Raw genomic sequence first — 15,762 nt, 5'->3', positions numbered from 1 at the left:
GGGAGCGTGTTGTGTCTTATGACGCATTATACATATTGTGAGGTTCTATAAAGACATATCTTAAACCTATGTTAATGATTTGAATATTTCATAAAAATCAAGTTAATCCAACATGTTTAAACCCATAATCAGGACTTAATTGTTTTAAAATAAATTATTAAAATTATGCTAACTGTTTATTTTTTGAAAACAGATATGATCTTATTATGAGACTACAGATATCCAATTAATTTGATTTTTTTATTTATTTTTATAAATAATTTATTTGACGAATCCTACAATATAAACGATTGTGATTATCAACATGGGCTCAGGATAAAGCCCCATAGTCCTCATAACACGGTGATATGCTTTACTGGCACAACACTAATCTCTACCCCTACTAGATAAATGTTACTTGGATTTTTGTGAGTCCATCTTAGGAGCCTACTACAAGGGATATAAAACGTTTATCTTGTTAGACCTATTAAACATAACATTTATACAAAAATCAATTAATGATATATTAAAAACTAGTGCATGCCCGTGCCTAAAGACACGGTATAAATAATGTTAAGATCCAAATTTATTTGTAATTTATACGTATAATGTTGAAATTTGTGAAGTTTGTGTCATTTTTTGATAAACATACTAAAAAAATATATATATATTGAAATATAAATATAGATCCGGTTATATGTCAGATAGATAACAAAGTTCTTGGTGCTTGGATGGGTTTAATAAACAAATGACCCGTGAGAGACCGATGAGAGAAAGAATGAGATGAGTTTAATTAATTGTGAAGGATGGGTTGTAATTAATTGTGGAGAATGGAATTCAAATAAAATGTATTAGATTGATTCAAAAAATTGTGGGTTTGGGAGAATGAAATTCTAAAAATGATAACAACTTTCTTAAAAATGAGAATGGAATACCTCACAACCTTCTTAAAACTGATAACAAAAAAATTCAAAAAACACCCAAAATCGGTAAAAAAAGCAGTTGCATTAATAGCTGAATTACCAAAAAAAAACTTAATTAACAGTTAAAAAATGGTAAAAATTAGAACATAAAAAATACAGAAGCTGAAAACAAATTATTTAAAATCTAAAAACACCCAATAAAACAATAACAAGAAGGCAAAGTTGTAAGCAACAACTTAAACATTAGAACCCCAAAAATAAATAATTAAATACATAAACTGAAATAAATAAATAAATAACTAAAAAACAGATGAATTAAGAGCTTAAAACAATTTAAAAATTAGAACATAAACAAAACTTGAAAAACACCCAAAGTGTTTACTCATTAAAACAATTATTAAAAACAAAATCATGCACACAAAATCAATTTTACATGGAAAATTGATCTGAACAAAAGGAAATTTCTTTGCATTACACAATCATTAAAAACTATAAAATAATCTCCCAAAAGAATCAAATCAACAACAGATCCGATTATATGGCGACGGTGATGATGAGCAACGGTGGTGGTGATGAGCAGCGGTGGTGGTGATGAGCAGCAGCGGCAACGATGAGCGGCGGCCGATCTTAGGTTAGAGCACAACACCCATCATCTCTCTCTTTCTTTCTAGAACTATAAACAATGACTTGAAATTTGTCGACCATAGAGACCTCCCTGTGAACCTTTGTAACGCCTTGCGTCGAATCGATGCCACACGGTAACAATCACCAAGTTTTGATTCGAGCAAATAGGAAGGAATCGAACCAAAAACCACCGATTTGACAATTTCTTCGTCCGAAAACACAGGCAATGGATCCATCAGTTTGGGCATAGAAGGGGGCTACGCAATTAACAACAACAAAGGCAAAGAAGGAGCAAGGAAGGAGGCGGCGACGTCCTGAGTGTCGTGAGAAGCAGGGGGTGATGAATGATTGGATGAAACCAATGCCGGAGAAGCCAAGAAGGTAGATGAAAGAAGCAATGATGGAGGCGATGGCGGCAAGTTTGGAAAGAGTGACGACGTGGAGAACGATGAAGGACTAGATCGTATCACGCCAACGGTAGAGGAGGTAATAGGCCACAGAGAATAAGAGCGTGAAGAAAATGTCGTTGGTTAGGTATAGAGTGAGAGGTAAGACATCAGAGGCTTTTGGGGATGAGGAGAAGGATGCTGATGATGATGATGACGATGACGAACTTAATAATTTTCAGGTATCTTTTATGAGAATGTGGGAGAGAACGTGTTGACAGGGAGTTGCAAAGAACGTGTGTGGTACTGAAAGCAGATGTGTTTGGAAAGATGTGAGAGAGATAGGGTAAAGAGTGTTTAGGCGGGAAAAAAATTGATCTTAACCGTTAGATATTGATTAGGAATCATTTCAACCATTCAAATGAAATGTATCTCTGATACATTTTGACATATTTTCAAAAATCCTTTTGTCTTATTATATAGATTATAAAAAATATGCCCAAGTATTTGGCAACTGACTGCGCCACTCTCTAGTTGGAGAGCGATTCAGTTTTGTCCAAGTAGTGTGATCTAATATTCATAGCAACGTAGTTTATCAGATTGGCCTTAACAAAATGGGTAGTCAATTTTAAAATCATAATTATTTTTTTAGTCGCTATTGATAAATTTGATAAAATTATATAATTACGATTATCAAATTAATATATTTTTTGAATGGTTTACACACAAGAATTTGGGAGGAGTACAAAGAAGAATTTCGTTTCTATTTATGTGATCCAATTAAAAATGATTGTATAATTCAATAATCATTAAATTCTAATTTAGTAAGTAAATCACATATAAATTTTCAAAGAGTTGGCATGAGTCAAATTCAAATAAATTACAAATTTTTGCAAGAAATTATTAAGAACAATATATATTAATTAATTAATTAAAGATAAAGAGAAGGGAATGATTATATAGAGAACTATTACACGTCATTAATTTTTATATCATTAATTGTATGAATATTTATGACTGAATATTCTTATTTAAAAATAATTATTAAAAATAAAGGGGTATATTAAAAATAAGCTATTTTAGATTTATTTAAAACATGAATTATTCTTATAGTTTTGAAATTACAAATACTCTTTTGTCAAAATTTTTTATTTAACAGAATTAAAAAATATATATAACTACTCTATTATATGACAATAAAATTATCTAAATTATTAATTAAAATATATTTATGATATCATTAAAATTATTAATTAATTTAATAATTTATTAATAAAAGAATTATTTGTTATACGGTTAGAAACGAGTCCGGATCGTCAGTCGCCCTTTCCTACGGCGCGTCCTGCGGCACCCCCAAAACGACGTCGTTTTGGGGGGAAATTTCAATTAAAAAAAAAAGAAAAAAAAAAGAGGCAAACCAGAGACGGAGGAGAATGAGGGAAGGAAGAGATCAAAGACTTTGCCTGCTATGTTAATCTGATGAAACAGATATATAAATATATATATATATATATATATCCATTATTTGTTATGTTAATCTAATCAAAAACTTTGTATATATATCCTTTGTTTGTTATGTTAATCTGATCAAAAACTTTGTTTGTTTTGATTTATATATATATATATATATATATATCTATTCTATTATTAAAAGGGAACAGTGATTTTGGTGTCATGAAGCCACTTCTCAAAATTTTTTTCCAATTTTCCCTAAAATGACCTTAATTTCTTACACTTACATGAGCTTTAATTTGGAGTAAAATCGTAAATTGAAACAACCAATTCACTTTCCCACTTCCCACGTCTCCAGTCCTCAGGCAGTTATAGCATCATTGCATTTTCCATTTTGTTCTGAATTCACTGAAATATTCTTAATAACTGCACTGTATTTTGCAAAAAAAATTCTGCAACTTCATAAAAAATTCTGCAACTTCATTGAAAGCAGCCTGTGGATATGATTGGTTGTGTGATTCTATTTGGTAAGTTCTCTTATGTATGAATTTGTATCTTCACTGTATTTGGTATCTCAATTGTATCTTCGTTGTAGCTCTCTTCCTCTGTATGAAGGTTTAATCCATTTTCAATCTATAAATGTTAGGTAATGTTGATAATGCCAATATTACCACAATGCAATACACCATGACTAATAAATTACATCATTGCATTTTCCATTTTGTTCTGAATTCCCTGAAATATTCTTAATAACGGCACTGTATTTTGCAAAAAAAATTCGGCAAATGGCTTCTCTGCAAATGGACAGACAGAGAGAGAGAGACACGTTTTAAGATGGTGGTGAGTGGGCGTTGATAATGATTATGGGTTCTCTTGACAGATTAAAAATGGATTTTCTCAGAGGAAGGTGCAATTGTCACATGCACTAAAGAGGTGAGTGTTTGGTTTGGTAAAAGTGACTTTTCGCTGACAATAGTATGGGAGCATGACTAATAAATCTAATGATTATGCTACTTACGCCCACCCTGGCATTTTAGAGGATAGAATTTACCATTTATTTTTTTTATGGGTTTACATGTATTAATTAATTAGTAATATATTAATATTATTTGATCTATTTCACTGTAATTGTTATTTTTCTTTATGTAAGTCAAATCTTTTTTTATTGTAAATATTCTTTATTTTTTGGCTACTATAAGTATTGTAAGAGTATTAGGTTTGGGTATCTATTGTTTTTTAAAAATAAAATTATTAAAATTTATTTAAAAAAAACAGTTTTCCTTTTTTTTTGGGAATTTTTATTATTTTATTTTTTATATTAATAGTTTATTATTATTTTTATTGTATATACCAAATCTTTTTTTATTGTAAGTGTTCCAAGAGTATGGCTTTGTATTTTGATATTTTGTGTGTACACTGTTATGTATACATTTTATTTTCTTAATTAAAAACGAAAATAAAAAGTTCCATTATGTTATTAGTTTCCTCTGAGAAAAAAATAGACTATTACCTTTCTAAGTTTATATCAAATCTATTTCACTGTAACTGTTACATTCCTTTATGTAAATCCAATCTTCTTTTTTTTTTTTTTTTTTATGTGTGTGTGTGTGTGGCTACTATAAGTATTGTAAGAGTATTAGGTTTGGGTTAAGTTTTTGATTTTACAATCTAGATTGAATGATACTGATAGTTTATTCTGTAAAATCTACTAAAACGAGTATCCATATACAAAAACTAAGTTTATTGAACAATGAAATTCATATAATTGGATTACATTTATCTTATAAAATAAATAAATAAATAGATTACCTATATTAAAAATTTTATTATCCATTCAATTTTCTAAGAAAAATTTGATCAAATTAATTAAAAGTTTTATACCAACTATTTTGTGGATAAACCCTACAAATGAATGGTTGTTTCAAGCACTAGGTGGGCCTCATAGTGCCATGTTAATTAAGTAAACCAACCTCCTGCCTATGTTTGGTAGAAGTTGTAATTTTTTTTTTTATTTATTTTAAAGGTATTATTTGAGTAGTATAAAATGTGATTGTTATAATAGGGATTAAATTGACATATCGCGTGCAGCACAGAGACTATTTATATAATTTAACTTCAATTATTTATTATTTTTTATTTCGACCGGAAATTGATAGTTATTTATTTTATTTTTTTTATAAATAGGTGTTGGAGTCAATTTATATGGTGAAGTTAAGTATTAGACAAATCATAATGAGTCTTCAAAGAGTAAGATGAATAAATCTGTTTCATAATTCTTTGGCTATTTAATTCTGTAATTTTTAGTTTTCTTTATGTACATCAAATATGTTTCAATGTTACTATTTATTTTTCATTATGAGTATTCTAAGTCTCTTGGGTTTGTACCTTTCTATTTTGTGTACTTTTGTATATACTTATGCGTAAATAGTTTTGGGGTTTGCCCTGTTTGGTATGTTTTGATTTTGCATTTTTTTCGCTTATTTTTATTTTTTTATTTTTTTTTGGTTTCTCCTATTCAATTTTTTGGTTTGGCACAAGTGTAGAGATCTATCATGATCCAAGAGGATATGTTAATTAAGTAAACCAACCTCCTTGCCCATGTTGTGTTATTTTTTGTTTCTCTTATGTGTTTTTTTTAGTAGCAACCTCCCATAATTCAGTTTTCAAAAACCTTTGGGCTTTTAGGGGCTTTTTCCCATAATTCAGGGTCTTGCAGATATGTATTTTTGTTTTTTTTTTTTTTGTAATATTGTTAATTATACTTTCTGTAATACTAAATATTCCAACTAAATCAAACATTATTTTGCGTTGTATCTTTTCGTGTAATAATGTAAATTTTTTTGCAGGTTGCTTTATGAGTTTGTGTTTTTCAGAATAAACAACTTATCAGGTCATTCTTTATCTACACTTATCTACTTTTACTGTAAGTATTCTAGACTTATTGATGGATTATTGTAGAGTTCCCCCCCCTAATATAGAGTTGAGTATGCTTTATTTTCGCCCAAAGTTTCTCTCTCTAATTTTCTTTTTATTTTTATTTTTTTTTAATTATGATATATCAATTGTGATGAATCAATTCTTCATTGTTTTGTCCAATTCTCTCTCAATTTTTATATATATACATATATATCTATATATATTTCCAAAAAAACACACACACACAAATTTAAGAATAAAGAAAAACCCAAATAAGAAATCCAAATAAAAATAATAGAACATACAATAGATAGACAAGGAGGACACCAAAAGTTATTAATAAGTTAAGAATGATCAATAAATTTATATGAATGATCAGTATAAAAATAAAAATTAAAAATCATTCAGTGGCGTGTAATAAGTTAAGAATTTTGGGTTTTGGTCAGTTTATTTGTTTTAAATGATTTTGTTCTGATTTCAATTCTATGTTAAAGGAAAAGGTTATTATTGTTTGGCATATTTAAATTTTCAATCTTGAAACAACATAGGGTCATTTTAGCTGGACTTAATGTTTGCAAGTTCTTTGGGTTTAGTCAAATTGTTTGGATTTGTATAGATATCATCTTTTGTGCCATTTTCTTTATTTGTAACTATTCTTACAAAAAAACCTTTGTGTTTTTCATATGGTTGTTTTCAACTGTACGAGGAAAGAAGCACCACCACCTCTTTTAAATTTTCTAATTTTAATTAACTATGTTTTTTGTGGTTTTATCTATGATTTGTTGATCTGTGAGTATATCAACTATATATCCTAAATAATGTATGTGAATTTGTGTTGTCTAGGTTGACTTTATATTTGTGTTTCTTTGATTACTGGGTCTCTTTTACACTACGTCATGGTGCCAAATTATTCAAAGAAGCTTGCATAAATATGAATTAAGAACCTAAAAATTATTTAATGAAAATACAAAAAATACTGCTTTTTTTTTCACCAAAAATACACACACACAAAATTAAGAACACTGAATTTTTTTATTTATTTATTTTTTTTTCAAAACACACACAATGAAACTTTTTAATGAATAAAAAAAATACATAATAGTGTTCTCACAAAAGTAAACAAACAAACAAATGAAATTATAAAAAAGCTGAATTTATACACAAAAAAAAAACAATAGCTTAAAAAGTGAAAGAGGAAAAAATCCAAAACTATTTAAGTCTCTAAAAAATTGCACATACGTGTCAAACTATTTAATTAAAAACCTATAAATTAAGAACCTATAAATTAATTTAATGAAAATACAGAAAATACCGTTTTTTTTCAAAAACAGACACACACAAAATTATGAGCAATGATTTGTTTTTTTTTTTTTTCTCCAAAAACACACACAATGAAAGTTTTTAATGAAGAAACAAAATACATAATAGTGTTCTGAATCAATATATTTTTTTGTCCACTGAACCTAATTACATAATGAAACTTTTTATTGAAGAAAATAAAAATATAATTAACAATACTACACTTACATTGTAAGATAAGCAGTAGATATATATTCTGAATAAAGAGAATCATAAGATTGCAATGTTCTTGAATAGTATTTCTCCCAACAAAAAATAAATAAATCATTGAACAAATAAAAGGGAAGATTTTATAGTAAATAGAGAGAGAGAGGTGAAGATGAAAGAATTTTGCTAACATGATACCGGAGATTTTATGCAAGTCGTTATCAATTTATATTTATGACAATATGGAGCATATTCTTCGGTCTCATGTTACCAAGAGGGGTCAAATATGATTTCAGAGAGGGGTCTCAATTTTGATATCAATATTTGTGTTTGTGTGTTTACAATTTATGTTTTCAAAAAATTAGGTTGTTTGATTACTTAATTTTTGTGTGTGTGTTTTTCTTAAAAACAATTCAATGTTCATAAAAATTGTTTTATTTCAAAAAAATTAAAAACAAATAAGTCTTTTTTTTTGGGGTTTATTATTTACTTTTTATTGCAAGTGTTCCAAGAATATGGGTTCCTGTTTTGTTATTTTGTGTGTACCATTATTACTTACACTTTTTATTTTCTTCATTAAAAAGTAAAATAAAAGAAAATATGTTAATCGATTTGTTGGAGAGAAAAACTGACTATTATTTTCCTTCGTTTATTGATTCAGAAGGTTACTTTATAACTTTTTGTTGTTCAGAATAAAATTTTCGGATTATTCTTTATCGACACCTAATTGCTTTGACAGTAAGTGTTCTATTGCTTCAGTTTGTAATGGCTTCAAATATATAACTTCTTTTTCTACGCTTGAAAAAATCAAATATGTAATTTTTTTATTCAATCTTTATTTTTATTTTTATTTATATGTAATTTTTTTAATATTTATTTGTATGAATTTTTGTTGTATAATTTTTTAGTTAAAATTCATGAAAGTTTGGCCAAATCTCATGAAATTTGGAAAAAACCATGGGTGGCCAAAATTCAAAGAAAGTTGTAGGTGTCTAATCTTTTTTATTGTAACTTTTCTAAAAAACCCTTTGTTTATTCATATGTTTGTTTTGAAATGTATTTTTTTGATAAGAAAGAATTCAGTGGTCCCAAAATCTCATATGATTTTTTTATATTTATTATGTAATGAGTTTGTGATCGTCAGAACAAATAACTTCTACAGTCGTGTTTTATTAATACTTATCTTCTACTTCTCTTTTGACTGTAAGTATTTTTAATTCTATTTTTTATTTATTTTTATATTTAATCGAATGTTTGAAAAATTTATATTCAGTTTGTTTTTAAATCACATCTCTAGTTGCACACGCTTTGGCTCATCATTACTAGGTAATCTCTTTCACTTGCAATTTTATTTAATTCTCCACAAAATGAGATTAGTACTTAAAATAATATGCATTATAAAAATATAAAAACAAACATATGAAAACACTTACATAAAAATATAAAGCTTATTATATTGTGAGTATACGAGTCGCATTGTGAATATACTATAACTGCCTCTTACATAATTTTATATAATGTAGGCACATTTTAAAGATAGTCAGATTTCATCTACGTACGTGTTAGTTTGCTTACAATCTTAGGAAAAATGAATCACGATTACCCTGACACATCAAATTTGAGACATGTACAACAACAAAATCGTGAACGACGTCGTTTATACCTACAATAGAGGAGGCAACGCTCAGCTTCAGAACCAAATGCTCAAACTGAACAACCACAAAGAGAATTCGAACAGTTACGCCTTCAAAACTTAAGCACTGAACAACGCTCAGCAAGATTGGAGTTCGCAAAGAAAGTGCGACCTCTAATGTGCAACAAAGAGAAATTCAAAGGGAAAGTTGGCGTAATTATGCTAGACAAAGAAGGGCTGCTTTGACTATTGAACAACGTGAACAACAACTTGCAAGGCGACGAACAAATTATCGACAAAGAAGGCAAATATCTAAAAATATCGAACAAACTTCTCATCCAAATCAAGTACATAATATGACGAATGCACAAACAAGTAGTAAGTGTTCAAATGTTATAAACATTTTTTTTTTTTGTAAGCTTTTACACTTTTGACATTAATATTCATTTCATTTATTATTTATAATTTTAACTGCTAGGATGCATGTTAAACTTTTTCGATGCAATCCCAAGAAGAAATAGAACAGGATGGCGTAGGCCGCGAGCAACAGTTTTGCCAACCATTCACGAAGAAGGCAATTTGGTTGCGACTAATGTTTTTAGACGGAAAAGTAGAATGACTGCACTCGCACGTATCGACTTACCCCGATATGCACCTACTCATTCGACGTATGAGCATAGAAGCACAAGTGGCAACAGACAAGATCTTCGCGAAGTTCAGATAGAAGGTACAAATAATTTATTTAGTTTAAGTACTTTTACAAAATAAACAACCTTTACAATAAATGTAAAAAATATGATCATGCAAATATGATATGCAGTACAATTACATTTAATATTCAGCATGAAACTCAAACACTTTCAAATAAATACTATTGTGTTAATAATAAACCCATACATCATACATGTATTGTTGTAGGAAATATCCCTCACGTCGACCACAATCAGGATGCTTTGAGTGATGAAGATATTCCAAATAATCGATCATTTATCCATAGGAGATATCATAATTGTGCAAATTTTCATGAAAGTGAAAGGTTCCAAAGAATGCAGTTTCCTGCTCCAACTACATGTAGACATTACAACGCAAGATTGTTCCACCGTGAAACATCTACCATGTGTTGGAATAATGGAACAATTATTTTGCCACCAGTAACAGCTCCAAATGAGATGATTGATATTTTCTCTGACCAAACAGTGGAAGGTCGTCATTTCAGACAAAATATTCGAACCTACAATCATGTTTTCTCATTCACTTCAATGGGTGTTCATGTTGATGAAAACTTAGCAACAAGAACTCGAGATGTGTACACGTTTCGTGCACAATGAGCCATATATCATAAGATTGGGAGTCTCTTACCAAATTCTAGCGACAGACCGAGATATTTGCAACTGTATGTTTATGACACTGACCACGAGAATGAGAATCGAATGTCTGAAAATGAAGAATTGCACTTGGACTTGCTTGACAAGATAAAGAATATTTTAAACACTCATAATCCATTTGTACACACGTTTCGCCAATTGGCTCAGCGTCCAGACATACATGAATGCAGACTTCAAATCAAAGAGCAACCACGTAATAGGCCCCAATACAACCTTCCTACTGCTCCTGAAGTTGCTGCAGTTTTAGTAGGTGGCGAAGAAGCTGGAAATTTAAAATCAAGAGATATCATTGTCCAATCAATCAGTGGTCACCTCCTAAATATTTCTGATATTGTCGGATACTATGATCCATTACAGTATCCTCTGTTGTTACCCTACGGTTCATATGGATGGGATGTAAATACCAGAAGTAATGATGGCAAAAAAGTAACATGTTGTGATTTCTATTCTTATATGCTACAGGTAACGACGTATACATAATATTAAAAAATTACTTCGTCAAAGTTATTCAATCTATAATTATTTCGTATAAAATCTTTATTTTTAATTATTTATAAGTATTGAAATACTATCAATTTAGATTCGCCCTGGTGATTTTCTTCGAGGAGGTCGTCTCTTACAGCAGTATGTTGTAGATAATTACGTGAAGATTGAGTCCAACAAATTAAGATGGATACGTACTCATCAGAATCACATTCGAGCAGATTTTTATCAAGGTCTTCTAGATGCAATACATGCTGGTGAAAATTATGGAGGTACAAATTGTCACGTAGGATATTACAATTACATGTACGCATGTTTGTTTATATTCATACATATAATTTCTTTTTTCCTTTTGTGAAATATTTGTTTAGGTAATGTTGGTCGTAGAACAATATTGCCATCGTCATTTGTTGGTAGCCCACGAGACATGTATCAGCGATATCAAGATGCAATGGCTCTGGTCCAAAAGTATGGAAAACCTGATCTTTTCCTTACGATGACCTGCAATCCAAATTGGCCTGAAATTAAAGCTGAGTTGCTACTTGGACAGTCACCACATGATCGTCCTGATTTGCTAACAAGACTATTTCATTCAAAATTTGATGAGATAAAGACCGACATTCTTACAAAACATGTACTCGGAAAGGTTCTGGCATATGCACATGTTATTGAGTACCAAAAAAGAGGCTTACCACATGCCCACATGGTCATTATTTTGGATGAAAATGGTAAGTTACGCACTCCTGATGATTATGATAACATTGTCAGAGCTGAAATTCCAAACAAGAGATTAAAGCCTAGATTATACAGTGTAGTTTTGAAACACATGATACATGGCCCATGTGGAATGTACAATGAACGGTCCCCGTGTATGACAAATGGTCGGTGCAAAAAATGTTTCCCAAAGCCATTTTCTTCAATTACTACACTTGGAAACGATTCATATCCTATTTATCGAAGAAGAGAAGGGGAGTCAGTTCCTGTAGAGAGTAATCCAAGCGTCTTGATGGATAATAGTTGGGTCATTCCATACAACCCATGGTTGCTCTTGAAATATGATTGTCATATCAATCTTGAAATTTGCAGTAGTGTTACAAGTGTGAAGTATTTATACAAATATGTTTATAAAGGGCCTGACCGTGTTGCACTAGAAGTTCATCAAGGTCCTAATTATGACGAAGTACAACAGTTCATAGATGGAAGATGGGTTTGTGCTCCAGAAGCATTGTGGAAAATATTCAAATTCTCAATGACCAAAATGACTCATAGCGTAGAACGCTTCCAAATACACTTACCAAATAAGCAGCAAGTGAGGTTTTATACGTTCCAAGACATCACAAATGTTTTAGGCGATGAGTATTATTCCAGAACAATGCTTACCCAATTCTTTCAATTAAATGTGGATGATGAAACTGCAAATCGATACTTATATCGAGAGATATCGCAACACTATAGATGGTGCAATAGCGCAAAGATTTGGCAGTTAAGATTGAACCATCAAAGAGTAATTGGTAGAATTTACACAGTTTCGCCATCAGAAGGGGAGAGATTTTACTTGAGAATTTTACTCAATCATATCCGAGGACCAAAATCATTCGATCATTTGTTAATGGTTAATAGAATTGTGTACCCAACTTTTAAACAAGCAGCTGAACATCATGGTTTGTTAGAGCATGATGATAGCATACGACAATGTTTGTTAGAAGCTGCAACCATGCACATGCCATCAGCTTTAAGGAGATTGTTAGTTACAATTTTGGTTTACTGTGTGCCAACAGGGGTGCGAAGTTTGTGGGATGAAATTTATCCTTACTTGATTGAAGATTACATATCTTCAAACAGTATGAATAATATGTATATCCTTAACAAAACCATGCAAGATATAAACCGTCTCCTACTACAGCATAATAAGAACATATCAAAATACGATTTGCCTGAGATGACAATGAATTTGGATGATAATTCAACAGTTCCAAAGGTCATACAAGATGAGTTTTCCATTGTAACTCCTCGAGAAGACTTAAATTCTATTGCCACATTAAATAGTGATCAACACTTAGCTTTCAATTCAATCATGGAGGCTGTGGAATGCAATACTGGTGCAATCTTCTTTGTGGATGGCCTAGAAGGAACTGGAAAGACATATTTATATCGTGCACTATTAGCCTCAGTGAGAAGTCAAGGGAGAATTGCCATTGCAACAGCAACTTCTGGAATTGCAGCTACACTTTTACCTGGTGGAAGGACAGCCCATTCAAGGTTCAAGATCCCCTTAAATCCAGAGGCTTCGTCCGTGTGTTCCATTACTAAACAATCAGATTTGGCAGAACTGATTAGATGTGCAACAATCATCATTTGGGATGAAACTACAATGACAAATCATTATGCTTTTGAAGCCTTAAATCGAACACTCATAGACATCACTGGTGTTGATTATCCATTTGGTGGCAAAATTATGGTGTTTGGTAGTGATTTTCGACTAGTACTTCCAGTTGTTTCTAAAGGTACAAAAGCTGAAACTATTGCTGCATTGATAGTCAAATCACCTCTTTGGAGTCACATTCAAATACTTCGTTTAAAGCAAAACATGCGCTCTATAAATGACCAACAGTTTGGTGAATTTCTTTTATCTATTGGAAATGGTGTACAACCTACCATTATAGATGAAATGATCAAAGTACCAACATTGATGGCAATACCATGGAATGGTGAAGAATCAATAATTCAACTATTAGAAGAACTTTATCCTGATATCATAAACCATTCTTTTGACGCCGAGTATATGGTTAGTAGGGGCATAATAACTCTTCACAATGAAGATGTCGACAAGCTCAATGAGAAAATCATTCAGAGATTTCTAGGAGAATCAAGAGTGTACCACTCATTTGATAAAGTTGAAAATGATACCCAAAATTTGTATCAACAAGAGTTTTTAAATTCCATTTCACCAGGAGGAATGCCCCCACATGCATTGCATTTGAAAGTTGGAGCCCCAATTATGCTTTTGAGGAATCTTGACCCTTCTTCTGGTTTGTGCAATGGCACAAGGCTACTGTGTCGAGCTTTGAACGATAATTTCATAGATTCAGAGATTTTAACAAGACATTTCAAAGGCACGAGAGTTTTCCTACATCACATTCCATTAAAGGCTCCGGAAAACTTAAAACTTCCATTTGAAATGACTCGCACACAATTTCCAGTTCGCCTTAGTTTTGCTTTGACAATAAATAAATCACAAGGTCAAACAATTCCACATGTGGGAATTTACCTTCCGGATAATGTATTTAGTCATGGGCAACTATATGTTGCTTTATCTCGAGGGGTGTCAGATCAAACAACGAAAGTCTTGGTTAAAAAGGGTTCAGTTAATAATGAAGAAGGAGTGTATACCTGCAATGTAGTCTACAAAGACGTTTTGTTACCAAATTATTGATACATGAGGTATGTACTAAATATGTTCTTATTCAGCTTATATTATGTCATTTCTTAAAATCTACAATTAGTATACTTATAATATATCTTCATATAATTATTGATTGTAGAAATACTTGAAAAAATAAAGCTACTTCAGCTTTGGGAGAATTATCAAGAGGAAGCAAATATGGTTGCAGATAAGGAAGTTAAAAATCAGGTATTGGCTTCACTTATGTTCAAAAAATAATGTTTGTAAAATTTTTTTTATTTAATCTGACAATATTCGCATATATTTTGAGTTTGACTATACCTTTTAAATTAATGTAGGTCAAACAGTTCTCCATGTACAGTCTTGGATGGAAGGTCTCTATTAAAGTTGATAAAAAACAATTGGGAAAATTAATTGTGCGAGAGCTTTTGAGGCAACGACAACATCGGTATGATAATGTGTTTGTGGCATTTTATATGAATAATTTCAATTTTTCATTTGCTAATAGTTATTGTAATCTTTTTATAGAAATCCTATCATATCTGATAGAGCAAGTATATGCAGCAAAGACAATATGGACATATATCTGGTAAAAGATCAAGTCTTATAAACTTTACTACTACGCTCCACATATTCATATTTGTGAATTTACAAATTAATTTTAGATTTTATAAATTTGTCAAACAATCAACTTACATGACTGTAAGATATTTTTCCTCAGTTTTATAGGCAACGAATGATACAAAAATTGAAAGCATACAAATATATGTGCAACATTGTTACAAGGTAATCTACTTATAGGTTTATATGTATAACTAAAGTTACGTACTTCATTTTCGGTCAATTCCATCTTATTTTTTGTAGTTTAATGTTGTCATAGATCTATGGCAAAAATTGCATCAAAACAATTTGAAGAGATCATTGAACGTGACATTTGATATGAACGAAGTTAATCTATGTCGTTATGTAAGTTTTTAATTTTTAGATTTTGTTTACAAAAAATTAACACAATAATTACCTTTTGTGTCTTTATACATAATAAGCCAATTATAAAACCAAACTTATGTATAAT

The 15,762-nt window shown here is 30.5% G+C and overlaps 1 protein-coding gene and 1 pseudogene across 1 annotated transcript; one reads left to right on the top strand and one right to left on the bottom strand.

Moving 5' to 3' along the window:
• Positions 1 to 1,260: 1,260 nt before the first annotated feature.
• On the bottom strand, positions 1,261 to 9,982 carry LOC145824357 (3-hydroxy-3-methylglutaryl coenzyme A reductase 1 pseudogene; annotated as a pseudogene).
• Positions 9,983 to 10,849: 867 nt separating this feature from the next.
• On the top strand, positions 10,850 to 15,300 carry LOC114303136 (uncharacterized). Its single transcript, XM_082923999.1, has 6 exons — positions 10,850 to 11,266; positions 11,385 to 11,559; positions 11,659 to 14,316; positions 14,830 to 14,918; positions 15,029 to 15,138; positions 15,219 to 15,300. The coding sequence occupies exons 1-6, from the start codon at positions 10,850 to 10,852 to the stop codon at positions 15,298 to 15,300; spliced, it is 3,531 nt and encodes a 1,176-aa protein (XP_082780125.1).
• The last annotated feature ends 462 nt before the right edge of the window (positions 15,301 to 15,762 follow it).

This window comes from Camellia sinensis, chromosome 4, assembly GCF_055761805.1.
Source record: "Camellia sinensis isolate YWXY chromosome 4, ASM5576180v1, whole genome shotgun sequence".
Lineage (NCBI taxonomy): Eukaryota > Viridiplantae > Streptophyta > Magnoliopsida > Ericales > Theaceae > Camellia > Camellia sinensis.
The sequence above is the reverse complement of the archived record's forward strand: the minus strand, read 5'-3'. Positions and strand labels throughout refer to the sequence as shown.